At 38.0% G+C, this 20,509-nt stretch overlaps 1 protein-coding gene across 1 annotated transcript in view; it reads left to right on the forward strand.

Annotated features, from left to right (window-relative positions):
• Positions 1 to 19,876, forward strand: part of Fcrl2 (Fc receptor like 2) — a 35,344-nt gene extending 15,468 nt beyond the window's left edge. The window contains exons 8-12 of the mRNA XM_027920212.3: positions 16,544 to 16,571; positions 17,448 to 17,566; positions 17,794 to 17,862; positions 19,497 to 19,525; positions 19,622 to 19,876. Of these exons, the coding sequence (XP_027776013.2) occupies positions 16,544 to 16,571; positions 17,448 to 17,566; positions 17,794 to 17,862; positions 19,497 to 19,525; positions 19,622 to 19,660 (284 nt within the window). The 3' untranslated portion in view covers positions 19,661 to 19,876. The remainder of the gene's footprint in view (positions 1 to 16,543; positions 16,572 to 17,447; positions 17,567 to 17,793; positions 17,863 to 19,496; positions 19,526 to 19,621) is intronic.
• The last annotated feature ends 633 nt before the right edge of the window (positions 19,877 to 20,509 follow it).

The raw sequence follows: 20,509 nt of genomic DNA on the forward strand, positions 1-20,509 counted from the left end.
ACTCTATTTGGGGGGTCTCAGGGGCTCAGAAAACTTTTATAAGCAAAGTGGGACAAAAGACAGGGGATATGCATATGCAGATTTAGTTAAACAGAATCTGTCATTTGAAAACTCCCTGCTCTCTCTCCTTAGCATGAGGCAGTTTCTATTCTCAGCATGAGGAAATGCGGGTTATAGAAAAAAAAAGTTATAGGAAGTTGCCCTTCTTTTCAGAGGAAGTTTGTTTCATAAGGAGATGTAAGTCCTTATTTCATGATCGACTAGCCATTCAATGTGAGTTTTTCATTTTTGTCTCCTTGTTAATTGAGAAACATTACTGCCTTATAGTTTTGTTGTTGTGTTTTTGGTACTAAAGATTGAACTTAGGACACTTTTTACCATTGAGCAACATCCCCGTGTTTTTTACTTTTTATTTTTTGAAGGGTCTTTCTAAGTTGCTGAGACTAGCCTCCTATCCTCTCAGCTCTGTTTTCTAGATCGCTGGGATTACAGGCATGCGCCACCATACCCAGCATGCCTTATAGTTTTTATTTGAATCTCTCTTTTTAAAAAGTGAGCTTTCTGTGCATGCCATTTTTTTTAACCCTTTGATTTTTTTAATATTCTTTTTTTATTACAGTATATTGTTTTGTTTTTTATTGGTTGTTCAAAACATTACAAAGCTCTTGACATATCATGATTCATACATTAGATTCAAGTGGGTTATGAACTCCCATTTTTACCCCAAATACAGATTGCAGAATCACATGTTACACATCCACATTTTTACATAATGCCATATTAGTGACTGTTGTATTCTGCTACCTTTCCTATCCTCTACTATCCCCCCCTCCCCTCCTCTCCCATCTTCTCTCTCTCTACCCCATCTACTGTAATTCATTTCTCTCCTTGTTTATTTTCCCATTCCCCTCACAACCTCTTATATGTAATTTTGTATAACAATGAGGGTCTCCTTCCATTTCCATGCAATTTCCCTTTTCTCTCCCTTTCCCTCCCACCTCATGTCTCTGTTTAATGTTAATCTTATCCTCCTGCTCTTCCTCCCTGCTCTGTTCTTAGCTGCTCTCATTATATCAAAGAAGACATTTGGCATTTGTTTTTTAGGGATTGGCTAGCTTCACTTAGCACAATCTGCTCTAGTGCCATTCATTTCCCTGCAAATTCCATGATTTTGTCATTTTTTAGTGCTGCGTAATACTCCATGGTGTATAAATGCCACATTTTTTTTATCCATTCATCTATTGAAGGGCATCTGGGTTGGTTCCACAGTCTAGCAATTGTGAATTGTGCTGCTATGAACATCGATGTGGCAGTATCCCTGTAGTATGCTCTTTTAAGGTCTTCAGGGAATAGTCCGAGAAGGGCAATAGCTGGGTCAAATGGTGGTTCCATTCCCAGCTTTCCCAGGAATCTCCATACTGCTTTCCAAATTGGCCACACCAATTTGCAGTCCCACCAGCAATGTACAAGAGTACCCTTTTCCCCACATCCCCGCCAGCACTTGTTGTTTGACTTCATAATGGCTGCCAATCTTACTGGAGTGAGATGGTATCTTAGGGTGGTTTTGATTTGCATTTCTCTGACTGCTAGAGATGGTGAGCACTTTTTCATGTACTTGTTGATTGATTGTATGTCCTCCTCTGAGAAGTGTCTGTTCAGGTCCTTGGCCCATTTGTTGATTGGGTTATTTGTTATCTTATTGTCTAATTTTTTGAATTCTTTGTATACTCTGGATATTAGGGCTCTATCTGAAGTGTGAGGAGTAAAAATTTGGTCCCATGATGTAGGCTCCCTATTTACCTCTCTTATTGTTTCTTTTGCTGAGAAAAAACTTTTTAGTTTAAGTAAGTCCCATTTGTTGATTCTTGTTATTAACTCTTGTGCTATGGGTGTCCTATTAAGGATTTGGAGCCCGACCCCACAATATGTAGATTGGAGCCAACTTTTTCTTCTATCAGACGCAGAGTCTCTGATTTGATATCAAGCTCCTTGATCCATTTTGAGTTAACTTTTGCGCATGGCGAGAGGAGGGGATTCAGTTTCATTTTGTTGCATATGGATTTCCAGTTTTCCCAACACCATTTGTTGAAGATGCTATCCTTCCTCCATTGCATGCTTTTAGCCCCTTTATCAAATATAAGATAGTTGTAACTTTGTGGATTAGTCTCTGTGTCCTCTATTCTGTGCCATTGGTCCACCCACCTGTTTTGGTACCAGTACCGTGCTGTTTTTGTTACTATTGCTCTGTAGTATACTTTGAAATCTGGAATCGCTATGCCGCCTGATTCACATTTCCTGCTTAGAGTTGCTTTTGCTATTCTGGGTCTTTTATTTTTCCATATGAATTTCATGATTGCTTTATCTATTTCTACAAGAAATGCTGTTGGGATTTTGATTGGCATTGCATTAAACCTATAGAGAACTTTTGGTAATATCGCCATTTTGATGATGTTAGTTCTGCCTATCCATGAACAGGGTATATTTTTCCATCTTCTAAGATCTTCTTCTATTTCTCTTTTTAGGGTTCTGTAGTTTTCATTGTATAAATCTTTCACCTCTTTTGTTAGGTTGATTCCCAAGTATTTTATTTTTTTTTGAGGATATTGTGAATGGAGTGTTTTTCCTCATTTCCATTTCAGAAGTTTTGTCGCTGATATACAGAAATGCCTTTGATTTATGTGTGTTGATTTTATATCCTGCCACTATGCTGAATTCATTTATTAGTTCTAGTAGGTTTTTGGAGACCTTTTTGGGTCTTCTAGGTATAGAATCATGTCTTCCGCAAATAGTGATAATTTAAGTTCTTCTTTTCCTATTTTTATGCCTTTAATTTCTTTCGCCTGTCTAATTGCTCTGACCAGTGTTTCGAGAACTATATTGAATAGAAGTGGTGATAGAGGGCATCCCTGTCTTGTTCCAGATTTTAGAGGGAATGCCTTCAATTTTTCTCCATTCAGAATGATGCTAGCCTAAGGCTTAGCATAGATAGCTTTTAAAATGTCGAGGTAAGTTCCTGTTATCCCTAGTTTTTCTAATGTTTTGAACATAAAGGGATGCTGTACTTTGTCGAATGCTTTTTCTGCGTCTATCGAGATGATCATATGGTTCTTATCTTTAAGTCTATTGATGTGGTGAATAACATTTATTGATTTCCATATATTGAACCATCCTTGCATCCCAGGGATGAATCCTACTTAATCATGGTGCACAATTTTTTTGATGTGTTTTTGTATCCGATTCGCTAGAATTTTATTGAGGATTTTTGTATCTAGGTTCATTAGAGATATTGATCTATAGTTTTCTTTCTTTGAGGTGTCTTTGTCTGGTTTAGGAATCAGGGTGATGTTGGCCTCATAGAATGAATTTGGAAGAGCTCCCTCTTTTTCTATTTCCTGAAATAACTTGAAAAGTATTGGTATTAATTCTTCTTTAAAGGTTTTGTAAAACTCTGCTGTATACCCATCCGGTCCTGGGCTTTTCTTGGTTGGTAGTCTTTTGATTGCTTCTTCTATTTCATCCATTGATATTGGTCTGTTCAAATTGTGTGTATCCTCCTGACTCAGTCTGGGCAAATCATATGACTTAAGAAATTTATCGATGTCTTCACTATCTTCTATTTTATTGGAATATAGGTTTTCAAAATAATTTCTAATTGTCTTCTGTATTTCTGTAGCATCTGTTGTGATATTGCCTTTTTCATCCCGTATGTTAGTAATTTGAGTTCTCTCTCTTCTTCTCTTCGTTAGCATGGCTAAGGGTCTGTCGATCTTATTTATTTTTTCAAAGAACCAACTTTTAGTTTTGTTAATTTTTTCCATAGTTTCTTTTGTTTCAATTTCGTTGATTTCCGCTCTGATTTTAATTATTTCTTGCCTTCTGCTACATTTGCTGTTGTTTTGCTCTTCCTTTTCTAGGGCTTTGAGATGAAGTGTGAGCTCATTTATTTGTTGGTTTTTTCTTTTTTTGAGGAATGACCTCTAGGCGATGAATTTCCCTCTTAAAACTGCTTTCATTGTGTCCCATAGATTCCGATATGTTGTGTCTGTATTTTCATTTATCTCTAAGAATTTTTTGATTTCCTCCTTTATGTCTTCTGTAACCCATTGATCATTCAGTAATATATTGCTCATTTTCCATGTGATGTAGGATTTTTCCTTCCTTCTTTTATCATTGATTTCCAGTTTCATTCCATTATGATCAGATAAAATGCATGGTATTATCTCCATCCCTTTATATTTACTGAGGGTTGCCCTATGGCATAATATATGGTCTATTTTTGAGAAGGATCCATGTGCTGCTGAGAAAAAAGTATATCCACTTGATGATGGTTGATATATTCTATATATGTCAGTTAAGTCTAGGTTATTGATTGTGATATTGAGTTCTATAATTTCTTTATTCAAATTTTGTTTGGAGGATCTGTCCAATGGTGAGAGAGGTGTGTTGAAGTCACCCATAATTATTGTATTGTGTTGTGGTCTATTTGATTCTTGAACTTGAGGAGAATTTGTTTTATGAATGTCGCAGCACCATTATTTGGTACATAAATATTGATAATTGTTATGTCTTGTTGGTGAATGGTTCCTTTTAAGAGTATATAATGTCCTTCCTTATCCCTTTTGATTAACTTAGTCTTGAAGTCGATTTTATTCGATATGAGGATGGCCACCCCTGCTTGCTTACGAGGACCGTGTGCGTGGTATATTTTTTCCCAATATTTCACCTTCAGCCTGTGTATGTCTTTTCCAATTAGATGTGTCTCCTGGAGGCAGCATATTGTTGGATTTGTTTTTTTAATCCATGTTACCAGCCTATGTTGCTTTATTGGAGAGTTTAAGCCATTAACGTTTAGAGTTACTATTGATATATGGTTTGTACTTCCAGCCATGTTTGATTATTTATCTTTTTTTTTTAAATTTAGTTTGTGTCTCCATGATTAGCTTTCCCCCCGCCCTCTGTCTTTACTGAGGCACTTCCCACTGATGGTTTTGGTTATTGTTTTTCATTTCTTCCTCATGTGGTGTTTTGCTCAAGATGCTTTGCAATGCTGGTTTTCTGGCTGCAAATTCTTTTAACTTTTGTTTATCATGAAAGATTTTTATTTCGTTGTCGTACCTGAAGCTTAATTTTGCTGGATACAGAATTCTTGGTTGGCATCCATTGTCTTTCAGAGTTTAAAATACATTTTTCCAGGATCTTCTCGCTTTCAGCGTCTGTGATGAAAAATCCGTTGTTAACCTTATTGGTTTACCCCTGAATGTAATCTGCCTCCTTTCTCTTGTAGCTTTTAATATTTTCTCTTTGTTCTGTATATTGGATATCTTCATAACAATGTGTCTTGGCATTGGTCTACTGTGATTTTGTATGCTCAGTGTCCTGTATGCATCTACAATTTGTATATCCGTTTCCTTTTTTATTTCTGGAAAGTTTTCTGTAATTATTTCATTCAGCAGGTTACTCATTCCCTTGGTTTGAATCTCTATACCTTCCTCTATCCCGATGACTCCTAAGTTAGGTTTTTTTAATGTTATCCCATATCTCTTGGATGTTTTTCTCGTGATTTTTTACCAGCCTTTCTGAGTTGGCTAGACTCTTTTCAAGATGATATATTTTGTCTTCATTATCTGACGTTCTGGCTTCTACTTGCTCCACTCTGTTAGTGATACTCTCATTTGAGTTTTTAATTTGGTTTATAGTTTCCTGCATTTCTAGAATTATTGTTTGATTTTTTTATAATCTCTATCTCCTGATAAAGATGCTTATCTTCTTCTTTTATCTGTTTATGTAATTCAATGTCAATGTGTTCTTTCAGTGTTTGAATTTGCTGTCTCATATCCTCTTTAAGGTTCCATTCCATCTGTCTAAGGTATTCCTTGAGTTCTTTATATGACCATTTTTCTGATGACTCTAGGTCCTCCTGAATATTTAGGCTGTCCTGCATTGTTTGTAGTCCTTTTCTTCCTTGCTTTTTCATGCTGCTCATGTTACTTCTTGTTCTGTTTGACTGCTGAGTTACTGTTTACTCCTATAAATTTATTTGATGCTTCTAAAGAGAATGAGAGTAAGCAGGTAGAATTCAAGGAAGGGGGAATAAGAAAATTGAAAAGAAATGAAAAGACAAAAGAAAAAAATAGAAAAGAAAAAAAAATTAAAAAAATAATAAAAAAACAAAAATTAAATTTTAAAAAGAATTAAAAAAATTTAAAAAATGAAATTTTAAAAACAAGAACAAAAAAAATGAAAATGAAAAATAAACCCAAATTAAAAAAAAAAAATTAATAAATGCAGTCTTAGAGTTTGATTAACTTCTCTTCCAGTAGGTGGAGCTGTGCCCACCGGGCCAAGCTTCTCCTCTCAACACGTGGGAACCAATCACTGTGCAGCAGCTCCTCCTCCCAGACTGGGCGGGTCTCCAATCCTGAGTGCCTAGGGCCTTCTCTTGTGTCTAGTCACTTCCCCACTTTTCCTCAAGCCAGGCCCCGCTCACGGGTGACGCTCACCACAATACTGGCTACACGCCAGGTCTGCTGCTCCCGGGAGCCCTGTTTTCATGAACGACTGGGCACACTCTCCCTATTTGCCATTCCCTTAGACCCTAAGTTTGTAGAGCTTGGGGCTGAGAACGCTCAGCGAAATTTGCTTGCCCTCCAGTAGCCACGCCCCCGGTAGCTGGTGCAAGAGACCTCAGTTGTCAGCACTGGTGGGAGCGGTAGCCGGGATTTCCGCGCCGCAGGTCCTGCGCCACTCCTGATTCCCTCAGTCTGGCTATCGCGCTCACAGGAGAGCTGGGAGGGGCCCTTAAGGTTTCCTGCTGTGTGGAGAGGGAAGGCTAGGGGGTTACACACCTGTCGCCGCTGGTTTCAATGAAGTTATCTCCTCCGCCGCATTCTGGTGATGTCAGTTCTCTGCCATGGTGGTATCCCATGCAAATGGTGACAGTTCTTTCCCTTTGCCGGGTGACCAATGCAAAGGGTGGGTCCTGACTGGCTCGCCCTTGCCCTGTTTCAATCCTGTGGCCACTGCCTATGAAGGCTCGGTTGGCATTTACCTCCATAGGTGCAGAAGGGCCAACTAGTTGTTTCAGCAGAATTGTTTAGTGCTGAGTCACACAGTCTGTCTGCGAGATGCAGGCGAACGGGAACTTGAATTCAGCCGATCCGGGCTCCGTGTGTGTTCTGAGAGGCCCAGACTGTTCGCCCCAGATCCACGTCAGCTCAGCATTGCCTAGTGATCCTGAGCAAACAGCATTTAAATGGTTTACGACTCCCTATGCCCGCGCAGCTGAAGAGGTCAGAGACTTGATCTCTCCACGCCCGCCGCCATGTTGGATCTCCAGTATATTGTTATTATTGTTTTAATCTCTTTTTTTATTCCAGTTTTTATTAGTGTGTTACAAATATAAATAATAGTTGTGTTACCCTTGGGATACCTAGTTGAAGTTCAGGTTCTTGATGTCCTGAACAAAGAATTGAGCTAGACACACAGAAGTAACAGAGTACAGATTTATTTAAAGTGAAGATAGCACTCCAGTAGGTAGAATGGAGGGGGCCAAGTGCAAGAGAGAAGCTCAAGGCCCCGATGTCTGGAAATTAGGGTCTTGTTTCCTGGCACAGGGTGTCCTCTTCCCTGAACAGACCTGATTGAAGACCTTACCCCATTTCTCCCATTATTTGTCTTATGATATCTGATTAGAAAATTTTCCAATTTTTCCCCATTGATTACTTTAGAAAACCTAATTAGAATACTGCCCACTTGACTTCCCTCGGTCATTTCAAAATTTGAACCTGTGGCAAGAGTTGTCATGGTGATGTCCTCAATGGCAAGAGTTGTCATGGTGATGTCCTCAGTGGCAGGAGTTGTCATGGTAATGGGTTTTATTACAAACAGGATCAGGACTTCCTCTCCTGTCTGGTCCTTCACCAGCTTCTTTTTAATACTCTGTCTCCGCCATCTTGGTGTCCCTGAACCCAACAGTAGGGTTCATTTTGACATCATACATGCATAGAATATAATTTTTCCACTTCAGTCCCCAGTACCTCCTTCCTCTGCCCCTTCTCCATGCCCCTGGTTTCCCCTCCTCTACTCCCAGGCTTTTCCCTGCATCTATTTCTGGTTTTTATGAATTTGTTCTTTATAGTAATACAGATGGAATTCACTGAGGCACTTTTACATAAGCACCCTGCATAATTTGATCAACCTCATTTCACTGGGTTTCCCTTTACCACCCCTACGCTACCTGCCCCCCCTTCAATCTTCCTTCTCCATTCCTCTGATTCCCTTTTATTATCATGGTGTCCCCCCACCCCACCCACAACCTATTTTTATTTTGCTCTCGCTTCCACACATGGGAAAACATTTGCCCTTTGACTTCTGAGTCTGTCTTACTGCACTTAACATGATGTTCTCCAGTTCCACCCATTTCATTCTTCTTTATGGATGACGAAAACTCCATTGTGCACATAGACCACATTTCTTTATCTATCCATCTGCTAACAGACATCTGGACTGGTTCCATAACTTGGCTATTGTGAATTATGCTGCTATAAACATTGATGTACCTGCATCTCTATGGTATGCAGATTGTAATTCTTTGGATAAATACCAAGGAATGGGATAGCTGGGTCAGATGGTGGTTCCATTGTTAGTTTTTGAGGAATCTCCATACTGCTTTCTAGAGTATGAAATAATTTGCAGTTCCACCAACACTGTATGAGTGTATTTTCCCCCTACATCCTTGCCACTATTTATTTTTTTTTAGTATTTTCTATGATTGTCATTCTGACTGCAGTGAGGTGAAATATCAATGTGACTTTGATTTACATTTCCCAGATTTCTGGGAAAACTGAACATTTTTTCATGTATTTGTTTTCCATATGCATTTCTTCTTTTAAGAAATGTCTGTTTAGTTTTTTTGCTCATTTCCTGATTGGGCTGGTTTAGGAGTATTAAGTTTTATGAGTTCTTTATATATTCTGAATACTAACCCCCTAATCAGGAGTAGGTGGCAAAGATTTTCTCCCATTCTGTAGTCTCTCTCTTCATGCTCCTTATCATTTCCTTTGTTTTGCAGAGGCTTTTTAATTTAATTTGATGCTATTCCATGTATAAATTACTGTCTTTTTTTTTCTTGAGCTTTTCAGGTCTTTTAAGAAAGTCAGTGCCTACACCAATATGTTGGAGTGTTGAGTCTATGTTTTCTTCTACCAGTTGCAAAGTTTCTGGTCTAATTCCTAGGTCTTTGGTCTATGTTGAGTTGACTTTAGTGCAGGATGAGAGAGAGGGATCACATTTCACTATTTTACATATGGCTTTTTAATGGATCACACTTCACTATTTTAAATATGGCCCACTGTCGTTTGTTAAAATGGCTATCTTTTCTCCAACATATTTTTTGGCACCTTTGTAAAGTATCACATGACTGTATCTATGTGGCTTTGTCTCTGCTTCTTCTGTTCTGTTCCATTGGTCTTCAGGCCTGTCTTGGTGTGAAAACACCAATAACATGGTGTTTTGTTACTATAGCTCTGTAGTATAGTTTGAGGTCTGGTATTGTGATGCCTCCTGCATCTTCTTCCTAAGGATTGCTTTAGCTATTCTGGGTCTCTTATTCCGCCAAATTAATTTTAGGATTTTTTCCTAGTTCTGTAAAGTATGTCATTGGTACTTTGATGGGGATTGCATTGACTCTTTTTAATGCTTTTGGTAATATGGCCATTTTGACAATATTAATTCTGCCTATCCAGGAACATGGGAGATCTTTCTATCTTCTAAGGTTTTCTTCAATTTTCTTTCTTCAGTGTTCTGTAGTTTTTATTGTAGAGGTCTCCTTGGTTAGATTTATTCCCAAGTATTTTATTTTGTTTTTTAAGGTTATTGTGAACAGGACAGTTTTCCTGATTTCTTTCTCAGCAAATTCATTACTGGAGTATAAGAAAGCAAATGATTTATGCATTTTGATCTGACATAGTGATACCTTACTGAATTTGTTTATCAGCTCTAGAAGTTTTCTGGTAGAGTTTATTGGGTCTTCTAGATATAGGATAAAGTCATGTGTGAATAGAGATAATTCGACATCTTCTTTTCCTATTTGTATCCCTTTCATTCCTTCTCTTGCCTGATTATTTTGGCTAGAGTTTCAAGAACTATGTTGAAGAGGGATAATGAGAGTAAACATCTTTGCCTTGTTCCTGATTTGAGAAAAAAATGTTTTTAGTTATTGTCCGTCCAACATGATGTTGGCTTTGAGTTTGTTATATGTAATTTTTATAATGTTGAGGTAATTTCCTTTTATCACTAACTTCTCTAGTGTTTTTAATATGTACAGGTATTGGATATCATCAAATGCTTTTTTCTCATCTCTGAAGATGATAATGTACCTCTTGTTCTTAACTCTATTTATGTGGTGAGTTACATTTATTAATTTAATGTATTTGACCAATCTCACATTCCTGGGATTAAACCCACTCAATCATGGTGTACTGTTTTCTTGATGTGGTTTTGAATGCAGTTTGCTAATATTTTATTAAATACTTTTGCATCTATTTTCACCAGGAACATTGGCCTATAGTTTTCTTGGTGTGTCTTTGGTTTTCATATCAGTGTGATACTGGCTTCATAGATTAGATTGAGGAGTATCCCTTCCCTTTCTATTTCATGGAATAATTTAAGGAAGATTGGCATTATTTCTTCTTTTAATGTTTGGTGGGATTTGGCTGAGAATCCATCTGGTCCAGGGCTTTTCTCGGTTGGAAGTCTTTTAATTGCTGCTTCAATCTCATTGCTTGATATTGGTTTGTTTACATTTCTATATTCCATGGGTGAATTTGGGTAGATCATAGAAATTTATCAATGTTTCTTAGGTTTTCCTGTTTATTGAAGTATAAACTTTCAAAATAGTTTCTCATGATCCTCTGAATTTCAGATGTATCTGTGGTGATATCTCCCTTTTCATCTCCAACTTTGTTGATTTGTGTCTTCTCTCCTTTTTTGATTAGTTTGGCTAAGGGTGTATCAATCTTGCTTATCATATCAAAGAGCCAACTCTGTTGCTTTGATCCTTTGTATTGCATTTGTTCTCAATTTTATTAATTTTGTCTCTAATATTAACTATGTCTTGCCTTCTACTGATTTTTGAACTAGTTTGTTCTTCCTTTTTCAGGGCATAGAGGTGTAATATTAAATTATTTATTTGAGTTTTTTTTAATGTAGGCCCTCAATTCTATAATCTTTCCTCTTAGAACTGCCTTCATACTATTCCAGAGGTTTTGGTATGTTGTTTCTCTACTCTCATTTGTTTCTATGAATTTTTTTTTATTTCTTCTTTGATTTTGTCTATGACTCACTCCTCCTTCAAAAGTATATTATTTAATCTCCAGGTGTTAAATGATTTGTTTTTATCTTGTTAATGATTTCTAGTTTCATACCATAATGATCTAATAAAATGCAAGAAATTATCTCAATTTTTTTTTTGTAACTGCTAAGACTTGCTTTTTGTCCTAAAATATGATCTATTTTAGGGAAGGTTTCAGGTTCAACTGAGAGGAAAGTGAATTCAGTTATTGATGGGTAGAATATTCTATAGATGTTTGTTAGATCCATTTTATTAATAGCATTGTTTGATTCTGAAGAATCTTGGTTTACATCTGGATGACCTATCTATTGGTAAGAGAGAGGTTTTGAAATCAGCCAGAAATATTAAATTATGATCTATTTGATTCTTTACATTTAGTAGGGTTTTTTTTTTAAATGTGAGTAGATGCATCGAGGCCATTTTGATTTATTTATGATGCTTTATCCAGACTTTATTCTCCTTTAATTAACTATTCTTCTAGTGAAGTTCAGCCATATGCTGGCTTTGATATTTTTACCTTTTATTTCTTCTGTATGAAATATTTCACTTTGTATACTTTGTAGTGCAGGTTTAGTGGTTATGACTGCTTTTAGTTTCTGTTTGTCTTGAATTTTTTTTTACTTCTGCTTTGATTCTGAAGGGTGTTTTTTCTGGATATGGTAATCTTGATTGAAAATTGTTATCTTTTAATGCTTTATATATTTTATTCCAAACCCTCTTGCCTTTTACGTTCTAGGTTGAAAAAAAATCAGTACAAATTATAATGGGCTTAACTCTAAAGGTGGCCTCTTCTTTTTCTCTTCTGGCTTTTAGAAGTCTATCCTTGTTCTGCAGAGCAGGCATTTCAGTTATAATGTGTCTTAGAGAGTGTCCTTTTTGATCTTGTTTATTTGGAGTTCTAATTTTCTGTTGCATTTGGTTTTCCACTCATTCCTGAGGTTTGAATTTTTTTTTAATTTCATTGAAAAGATTGTGCGTTTTTATCTTAATTTTCTTCCTTCATGGATGCTAATGATTCTTAGATTTGGTCTCTCAATGTTATCACAGATTTCTTGAATATTCTGATCTCAACATTTTTTCTCTATCATTGACTCTACTTTCAAAGTTACATATTTTGCCTTCAAGGTTTGAGAATCTGTCTTCAAAGTGGTCTAGTCTATTAGTGATTTTTTCAACTGAATTTTTAATTTTCAGGATTTGTGTTTGGTCATTTTTCAGAATCTCTATTTCTTTGTTGAAATGTTCTTTCACTTTCTGTTATGGTCTATCTTAATTCCTTCCTTAGATGTTATTTATTTCATTAAACATTTTAATTATTAACTTTCTAAATTCTTTTTCTGGCGTTTCCTCTATTCTGAGGTGTCCGTGGGATCAGTTATGTCGTGAGGTACTTGGGATAGCTTGCTATCTTCATTTTTCATATTGTTAGTATTTATGCCCATCTTCTGGGATAATTCTTTCTTCTACTTTTATGGGAAGGATTTTTTAGTGAGTTGTTTTTTCTTTACTGCGTGTCCTGGGTTGGCTAAATGTCAGTATTTTCACTCATTTTGAACTTGCTACTATGTTCTGTCTCTAACATCACATTGAGATGAGATACTGATCCACAGTAATTATAGCCACTTCAGAGGAATGCCTTCTACTAATACATTTAAAAAAATACTAATAATGTTCTTCTGCAACCCACTAAACTATTGTTCTTGGTCAGTTTCTTTTTTGGGGGGGGGGTACTAGGGATTGAACTCAGGGACACTCAACCATTGAGCCACATGCCCAGCCCTGTTTTATATTTTATTTAGAGACAGGGTCTCACTGAATTGCTTAGCACCTTGCTTTTGCTGAGGCTGGCTTAGAACTCATGATCCTCCTGCCTCAGCCTCTGGAGCCACTGGGATTATAGGCGTGCACCACCGTGCCTGGTCTTGGTCAGGTTTTTGAAGTAGGGTTTTTTCTTTGTGTTTATCATTTGTTTATTCTCATCTCTGATCCAAAGGAGTCAAACTTGTTAGGGGAGTCTCTATATAGAGTTTCACTGCAGGCTTTTACTTTCCCCCTTTGTAGGAGTCTCAGACCTTATTCCGATGGTTCAAATTCCAAACAGCAGAGCAAATGGGAAGTGCCTCTCCCCTCTACTTTGCCATCTTGCTACATCTTGAAGACATTATTCATTTCCTGGTTTTTATGATGCCCATGATTTTCCCTGAGGATCTTCCAGCCCAAGCAGAGTAGAGAGACTCGGGCTTCCTGAGCTGAAGAAGGGCAGCCTAGACATGGATCCAAAGAACCTGACTTATTTTATTCCTAGTATTTTGTGGTATTCTCCTACTAAATATATTAGCCTTTTGTTATGTAATAGTAAAAAGGTTTTGGAGTGCTTTTGACTGACTTTCACAGTGGTTTTTTTGTTATACAAAAGAAATGGGTTTAGGTAGTCTAGTTTCTCAATCTCTCTTGTGTGGATTTGGGATTTTGTAACATATTTTAGCATTCTCCATTTTTAGATGATAAACAAAAGTCTCCTATTTTTTGCAAAACTGTTTTGGATTCATATTTATTTTTTATCTGTCCAGAAATATTTTTAAGTATGTACTAGGGTACATATGTATGTATGTACTTTTTTTCCCAGATAGCTACATAGTTGTTTTTTTTTTTTTAATTTATTTTTTATTTAGAGTCAGGGTCTCACAAAACTGCTTATGGCCTCACATTTAGTATAAATTGCTAAGGCTGGCCTTGGACTCATAATCCTCCTGCCTCAGCCTCCTGAGTTGTTGGGATCACAGTCATGTGCCACCACACCTGCCTTTACATATTTGTTCTTATACCATTTATTTCATAAAACATTCCCTCAGTGAAGTGATACCTTTATAATATACCATGATATTATGATATAAAAAGTATGTATTTGGTCTTTGTCCTTGGTTTCTAACCATAGAGCTTCTTTTTTTATTTTATTTTTAAAAACTTTGTGGTACTGAAAACTGAACCCAGGGCTTCATGTATGTTAGCCAAGCATTCCACTACTGAACTACACCTGCAGCCCTTCACAAGAGCTTCTGAAATACTAGGGATTACCTGAACGATGGGAACATTTTTTGTTAATTTACTCTTCTTTCTCTCTCTCTTTTCACTTTTCATTGATTCTTTTTAGTGATACATAACATTGGGATTCATTTTGACATAATTATAAAGGCACAGAATATAGTTTGCTCTAATTTAGTCCCAAGTATTTCCCCTTTCTCATCCCTCCTCCTTCCCACTGTTCCCGTCCTTCTACTCTAATGACTTTTCTGCTATTATTTTTAGTTTTTTGTCTGTCTTTTGCTTTTTTTTTTTTTTTAGTTAGTGTCTTGTGAATATGCGTGATGGTGAGATTCACTGTGGTATACATGCTCTTTGTCCTTGGTTACTGGCACAGACATCCTAAGAGCTCTGGAATTCCCTGAGGAATAATAATAAGATGGTCCTTGGCTGAGTGGGACTTAGGTGTGTTCAGAATGGGAGATGGCTACTAGGAAGATCAACCATGTAATTAGAAGGTTAGAACTTCAGCCCCACCCTGGCCACTGGGGAAGGAACAGGAGGTAGAAATGGAGTTAATCACCAATGGCTAATGAATTTAATCAATTATGTATCCATTTTCTTTGACCATCAACTTTAGAAAACTTCAATTGTCAATTTTTTCTCTGCCTCTTTGAGATAAATCTTCTCCCTGCCTCTTGCCACTTGTGCCACTCCTACCACCTAGGAATGTCTATCTCAAGGATTTGAGAGCCATCCATTTGAAATTTAAACCAGAAAGATATGGCCTCTATGGCAGTACTGTAAATTTCTTAGAATTACTTTAATTTGATCTAACCATTTTGCTTTATAATTCTAGAATTCTGCTTTTATCTTTTTTAGTTACTGCCTTCTGTTGTCTCTATCCTCATTATTTTGAAAAAAATTGCATATTTAATATCCTGAGATTTATTTCCTTTTTTTTTTTCTTTTAAGTATAGGCAGAGCTGGGTGCAGATGGCGTATACCTGTAATCCCAGCAATTTAGGAGTCTGAAGCAGGAGGATTGTGAGTTTGCAGTTGGCCTCAGCCACTTACTCAGACCCTGTCTCAAAATAAAAAATCAGGATGGTTGGTGATACAGCTCAGCGATAGAGTGCCCCTGGTTTTATCCTCAGTACCAAAAATAAAAGTTATAAACACATCTAGACTTTTCCTGGTTTTGTTATGAATTACCAGTTTTGTTACAATCAGAGAATATTTATAATATATCTACTTTTGGGAATATTTTTAAATCTCTTTTGTGAAACAACAGATCATCAGTTTCTGTTCTGAATGTTTAGATAGTAGGCTGAAGTCCATTTTAAAAATAATGTCTTCAAGAAAGAGTTGCTAGAAACATACACTAATTTCGTAGATGATTTAAAATGTCAAGTCTGATGCTTGAATAATAGTTTTGTTTGGTAAACAACTAAAATAATTTTTTTTCTTTCCTTAAATGATAGACAAACTAATTATGAAGTTTCTCTTTCTTTTAAGCCAGGGGAACTCCCCATCCATGTGGCCATCTGTATGGAGCTATTAGTCTGAGGTCCAGAAAATAGCTTCTCTGAGCACATACCTGTTACCTCTATGCTAATAGGCCATGTTTCTTGTTTTGCATCTCTCTGCAAAGATGAATGGTGCAAGATATAGACTAATGGATCTTAAGAATATCAGTATCAAGCTTAACCCCAAGACCACTGCTGTAGGCTGAGTGTTGCAAATATCAAAACATTTAAAAATTAAGAATGGCCATGTAGAATCTAAAATGGAAGAATAGCAAAGTAAAACTAGATCCGTTAACAATTAAAATATATCTTAGAATAATTAAAAATAGTATGGTACAGGTGTGTGCATGGACAAAGAGACAATAGAACACCATAGAAAATTCATCCAGTGATGGATTCATGCAGGAAGCTCTCTTGGAAATGGCATTTCAAGTCTGGGTGTGTGTGTGTGGAGGGGGGATGGCAGATGAATTATTCCAACTAATAGTGTTGGAATAAGGAAGTAATCATTTGGATGAAATACAGTTAGTTCATTCTTCTATATCTTATGTCTTACTAGCTAATTATACACAGATAAGTATGTCAAAGCTTTAAGAGAAAAAGCTTCTATTCTGAAATGAATGTTCTTTTTTCTGGTTTTCAGGAGAAAGTTCTGCCATTAATGCACCCAGGTGAGAACTTCCCAGTCAAAATTGGAACTCTGCAGTGCTCCCTCGATCACAATTTGGAATACCTATGAGTTCTCTGTTTGTAATAGAGACTGAGGCTATTGGATCACGTGGTGTCTTCCTTTTAATACTCTTGTCTCTTAATACTTCATTATATTTATGCTATCAGAGCTCTGTCTTAGGGTGATCCACATGACTCCAGGTGTTAAGTTATTTAGGATTAAATATATTTTAACTAATGTACTAACTTAGATATTAATGATTATCGAGTACCTATATGTATGAGTAAGTTATCATTAGATATTTAGAGGGGTAAAAATATTATTATTAACTATGATTATGATTATTATCATTTGGCAGTACTGGGGATTGAATCCAGAGCCTCGAGTAACAGACAAACTAATTATAAAGTTTCTATTCCTTTGAAGCCAGAGGAGCTCCTATACCCATCCATGTGCCATCTATATGGAGTTATTAGTCAGAAGTCCAGAAGATAGCTCCTCTAATCCATGCCTGACAGGCAGGTGCTCCACCATTGAGCTATATCCCTAGCCCCTAGAGGGGTGAAAATATGCATAGACTAGAGTCCTATGTCCTCAAAAGAGATAATATCTTATAGGAGATGTAAGATATGCACAGAGAACAAGGAAGACAGAGATAAAGTAATGAGAAAGATGCTGGTTAAGTTCTGTGAGAGTTTATAAGAGAAAAAAAAATAGATCTAGGGAGAAAAAAAATATGAGGAAGAGAAAGTTGTTGCCAAGTCAGAGCCAACAGTCTGTGTAATGGGCCATTCGGTCACCTGACGGGGGTGTCCTGCACCTGGCTTCTACTCACGCTCTCCCCAGCCTCTTCCCTCTCTATTTTCTCTCTCCCCAGGGACTACCATGTAGATAGTTCACTTTCTCGCAGAGGTGCTGCCAGCCTGAATCCTCAAGGGTTCACCCACCCCAGCCCACTCCCAGACTCGGAGGATCTGCAGCCGGAGTATGTCAATGGTGAGTCCCCACCGGGAGGGGATCTAGTGCTGGGACAGGGAGGGAAGCAGAAGAGACAACCAGGCGGTCTTGCCTCCCCAACCTCAGGAGGCCCAGTCACTCCAAGAAATCAATGAGTCCCTCAGAGCCACGTTGGGGGTATGGTCATGGAGCAGGAGACTGGGAAGGTGTGGCTGATGCTTGAACTTAAAGGTGAACATCAGAGAACGCTTGTCTTCTTCCTGCAGTGAGTCCCGGAGGAGATGAGGATGTGGTTTATTCCCAGATCTATAGCAGCCAGCAGCCAGAAGGCTCAGGTAAGAAAATTCAGAGTGATTCCTGTCAGGTGGATCTTCCTTGGAAATGTGCGTTTTGTGCACAACAGGCTGCAAGATATCACTTACCCTTGGAATGAACCAAGAAGGATCAAGAGGTACCTGGAGGCAGGCTCTTGTGAATAAACTGAACTAAAGAAAAAAAAAAAAAAGCAGAAGATCCAATAATTTTTCATTTGAATAAGACTAGACAGTTAAGGAGTATCCAGGATATAAGAAAGAGAGAAGAAAAACAGAAAAGAGTTAGAATTTCTAAAGCTATCATATCCAAAGTCCAGGAAGAATTCCCTCGGTTGGAATGGGTCATTGCAAAGCCTTTTTTTTTTTTTTAGTTTATGTTTTTAATCGGTGTATTATAATCACACATAATAGTGGGATTGAAAATGCCATATCTGTACATGCACATAGCATAATTTGGTTAATCTCATGCCTCATTGTTTCCCTTCTCCTCCCCTCCTTCTTCCCCATCTATTGATCTGCTCTATTCATCTCCTATTTTTAATATTATCATCATTATTATTGACCATTATTTTAAGTGATGTATTTAATCACATACAAAGGCGGGATTTCTTGTGGTCAATTCATGCCGTAGACACAACATGATTTGGTAGATTTTGTCCCTCAGTACCTCCCAGGCTGGTAAATGGGTGGAGATGGAGAACATCATGCAAAGTGAAATAAGCTGTGCCTCTCTTTAAGTGCCTGAAGACTTGGGATGACTCCACGAATCACCTGATCTAGACAATTGTCACTCGGACACATAGCTTTGCAGGAACCAAGATGACAGTTCTGTGGCAGTGCAGAGTTCTGTCCTTCCAACTGTTGCCCTGAACCCTGCCCTTTCTTCTGTGCTCTTAGCTGCCTCTGACAGAGCCAGTGGCTGTTGGTAGCTTGGTCAATTTCCTGACCTGTGGTCACTCAACCTTTGTCCCCTGAACCTGTGAAGCTAGGTCCTCTGTTAGTGTGGATTCAAGTAGTGCCTCTGTTGTTTCCTTCTGGGACCAGCCCAGCAGAATGGAGAAAGTACAGTAGTGTCTACTGGGTGTTCATCTTCCAAGCTCTTGAGGTGTCCATCTGCAGTTAAGGAGAAGGAGGAGATTCAGTCCTACTATACACTTTGAAAGAAGGGGGAAAGAGGCAGACAGCAGTGAGCAGACCCTGCAGCCAGACTCCAACTGCTGGGTGACTGGGATCTGTCATCTTTAAATGTGCATTCAGTATCCTTCTCTATGGTAAGGTGAACCATCCGTGGTGGATTATCTAAAAAACATAGAGGAATGACAGGAAAATGAGCCCTGAAAGGATATTGTAATGGTCAGAGAAGCCAAAAAAAATAAATAAATAAATAAATAAAATAAATCATGAGGACAATAGCTCACAGGAAGTTGCATCAGAGAGAGGGAGAGCTTTGTTAGTAAGTGTTGGTGGGGGACGTGGGGCTTGCAGTCTTATAGGAGCTCAGAGTGAGCAAACTTAATGGATGGATTTTACGGAACAGGAAGGGTTGGACTTCCATCCATGAAACGTAGCATTTCTCTGCCCTGCTGCACACAGTCTGGGCCAAGGATATAAGCAGAGACCCAAGTATTCAGTATTTTTTTTTTTTTCCTCCACAGCAAACATCAGGACGTCTCTGGAGAACAAGGTGAGCTAGAGCCTTTGGCAATCCCTGCGTCTCGACTTTCTTCACCTTATTCCTTCTCTCATGCTGGTGTGTCCCACTGTTTTGTGTCTCTCCCAGGATTTCCGAGTCATCTACACCTCTGTGAAGAAGTCATAAAACTTGGCAGAATCAAGAGCAGATGGGCTGCAAAGATAGCGCCTCACTATGGATTTTATTAGCCCCTATGCAAATGCTCAAGGCTGACCCCCTGCCACAGCAAGAATGTGCCCCAGGGACTCTAGGCAAGCCACCTCGGGTCATGATTTTTATTCCCATCAACTTCCTTCCCCAACATTTTCTTTTATTCATTAAATATTTCTTGAACTGCTACTACATCCCAGGTACTGTGAAGTGAATGATCTCTAGATCTTCTCTTAAATTATCAACGTGAAAAGACTTGAACACAGAGACAAGGCCTCGCCTTCCCCTCCTCTGAAGTGAGAACAATAGAACCCGTCTAGGGGCTTCTTTTTTTCCTTCCCAAACTAGGACTCGGTTACCTTTTGCCTCCCCCAGAGACCTCACTTATAAACGGAATTCTCTTTTGCTTTTGTGAGAACTTGACAGGGGACTCTGTGGGAGGAAACGGCAGCCTGGGGTACTTGCCACAGTGTCCAGGTTCTTGAAGGTTCAGTTTTACATCAGTTTAAACAAACTAACAAGGGGGTTTACCATGTTTTGAAGTGTTCAGTGTTGTGCATTGATTCCCACAGTGTAGGCAGTAAGAGCACAGCCTTTGGAGTCCTGCGGTGTGGCCCCAATCCCCCATTCCCTTCCAGTCGGGTGTTCTTGAACAAACTACTGAACCTTCTTGGGCCTCGGCTTCCTCGATTTTAGATGAGTATAACCCACGGGGTTACCGTGAGGATTATGCAAACATTCATTCATTGCTTGACACCGTTTCTGCCCTATAGGTCACACTACAGAAGTTCTTCGTGTTCATGTCAGACATACAAAATGATCACT

This window comes from Marmota flaviventris, chromosome 10 (assembly GCF_047511675.1).
Source record: "Marmota flaviventris isolate mMarFla1 chromosome 10, mMarFla1.hap1, whole genome shotgun sequence".
Taxonomy (NCBI): domain Eukaryota; kingdom Metazoa; phylum Chordata; class Mammalia; order Rodentia; family Sciuridae; genus Marmota; species Marmota flaviventris.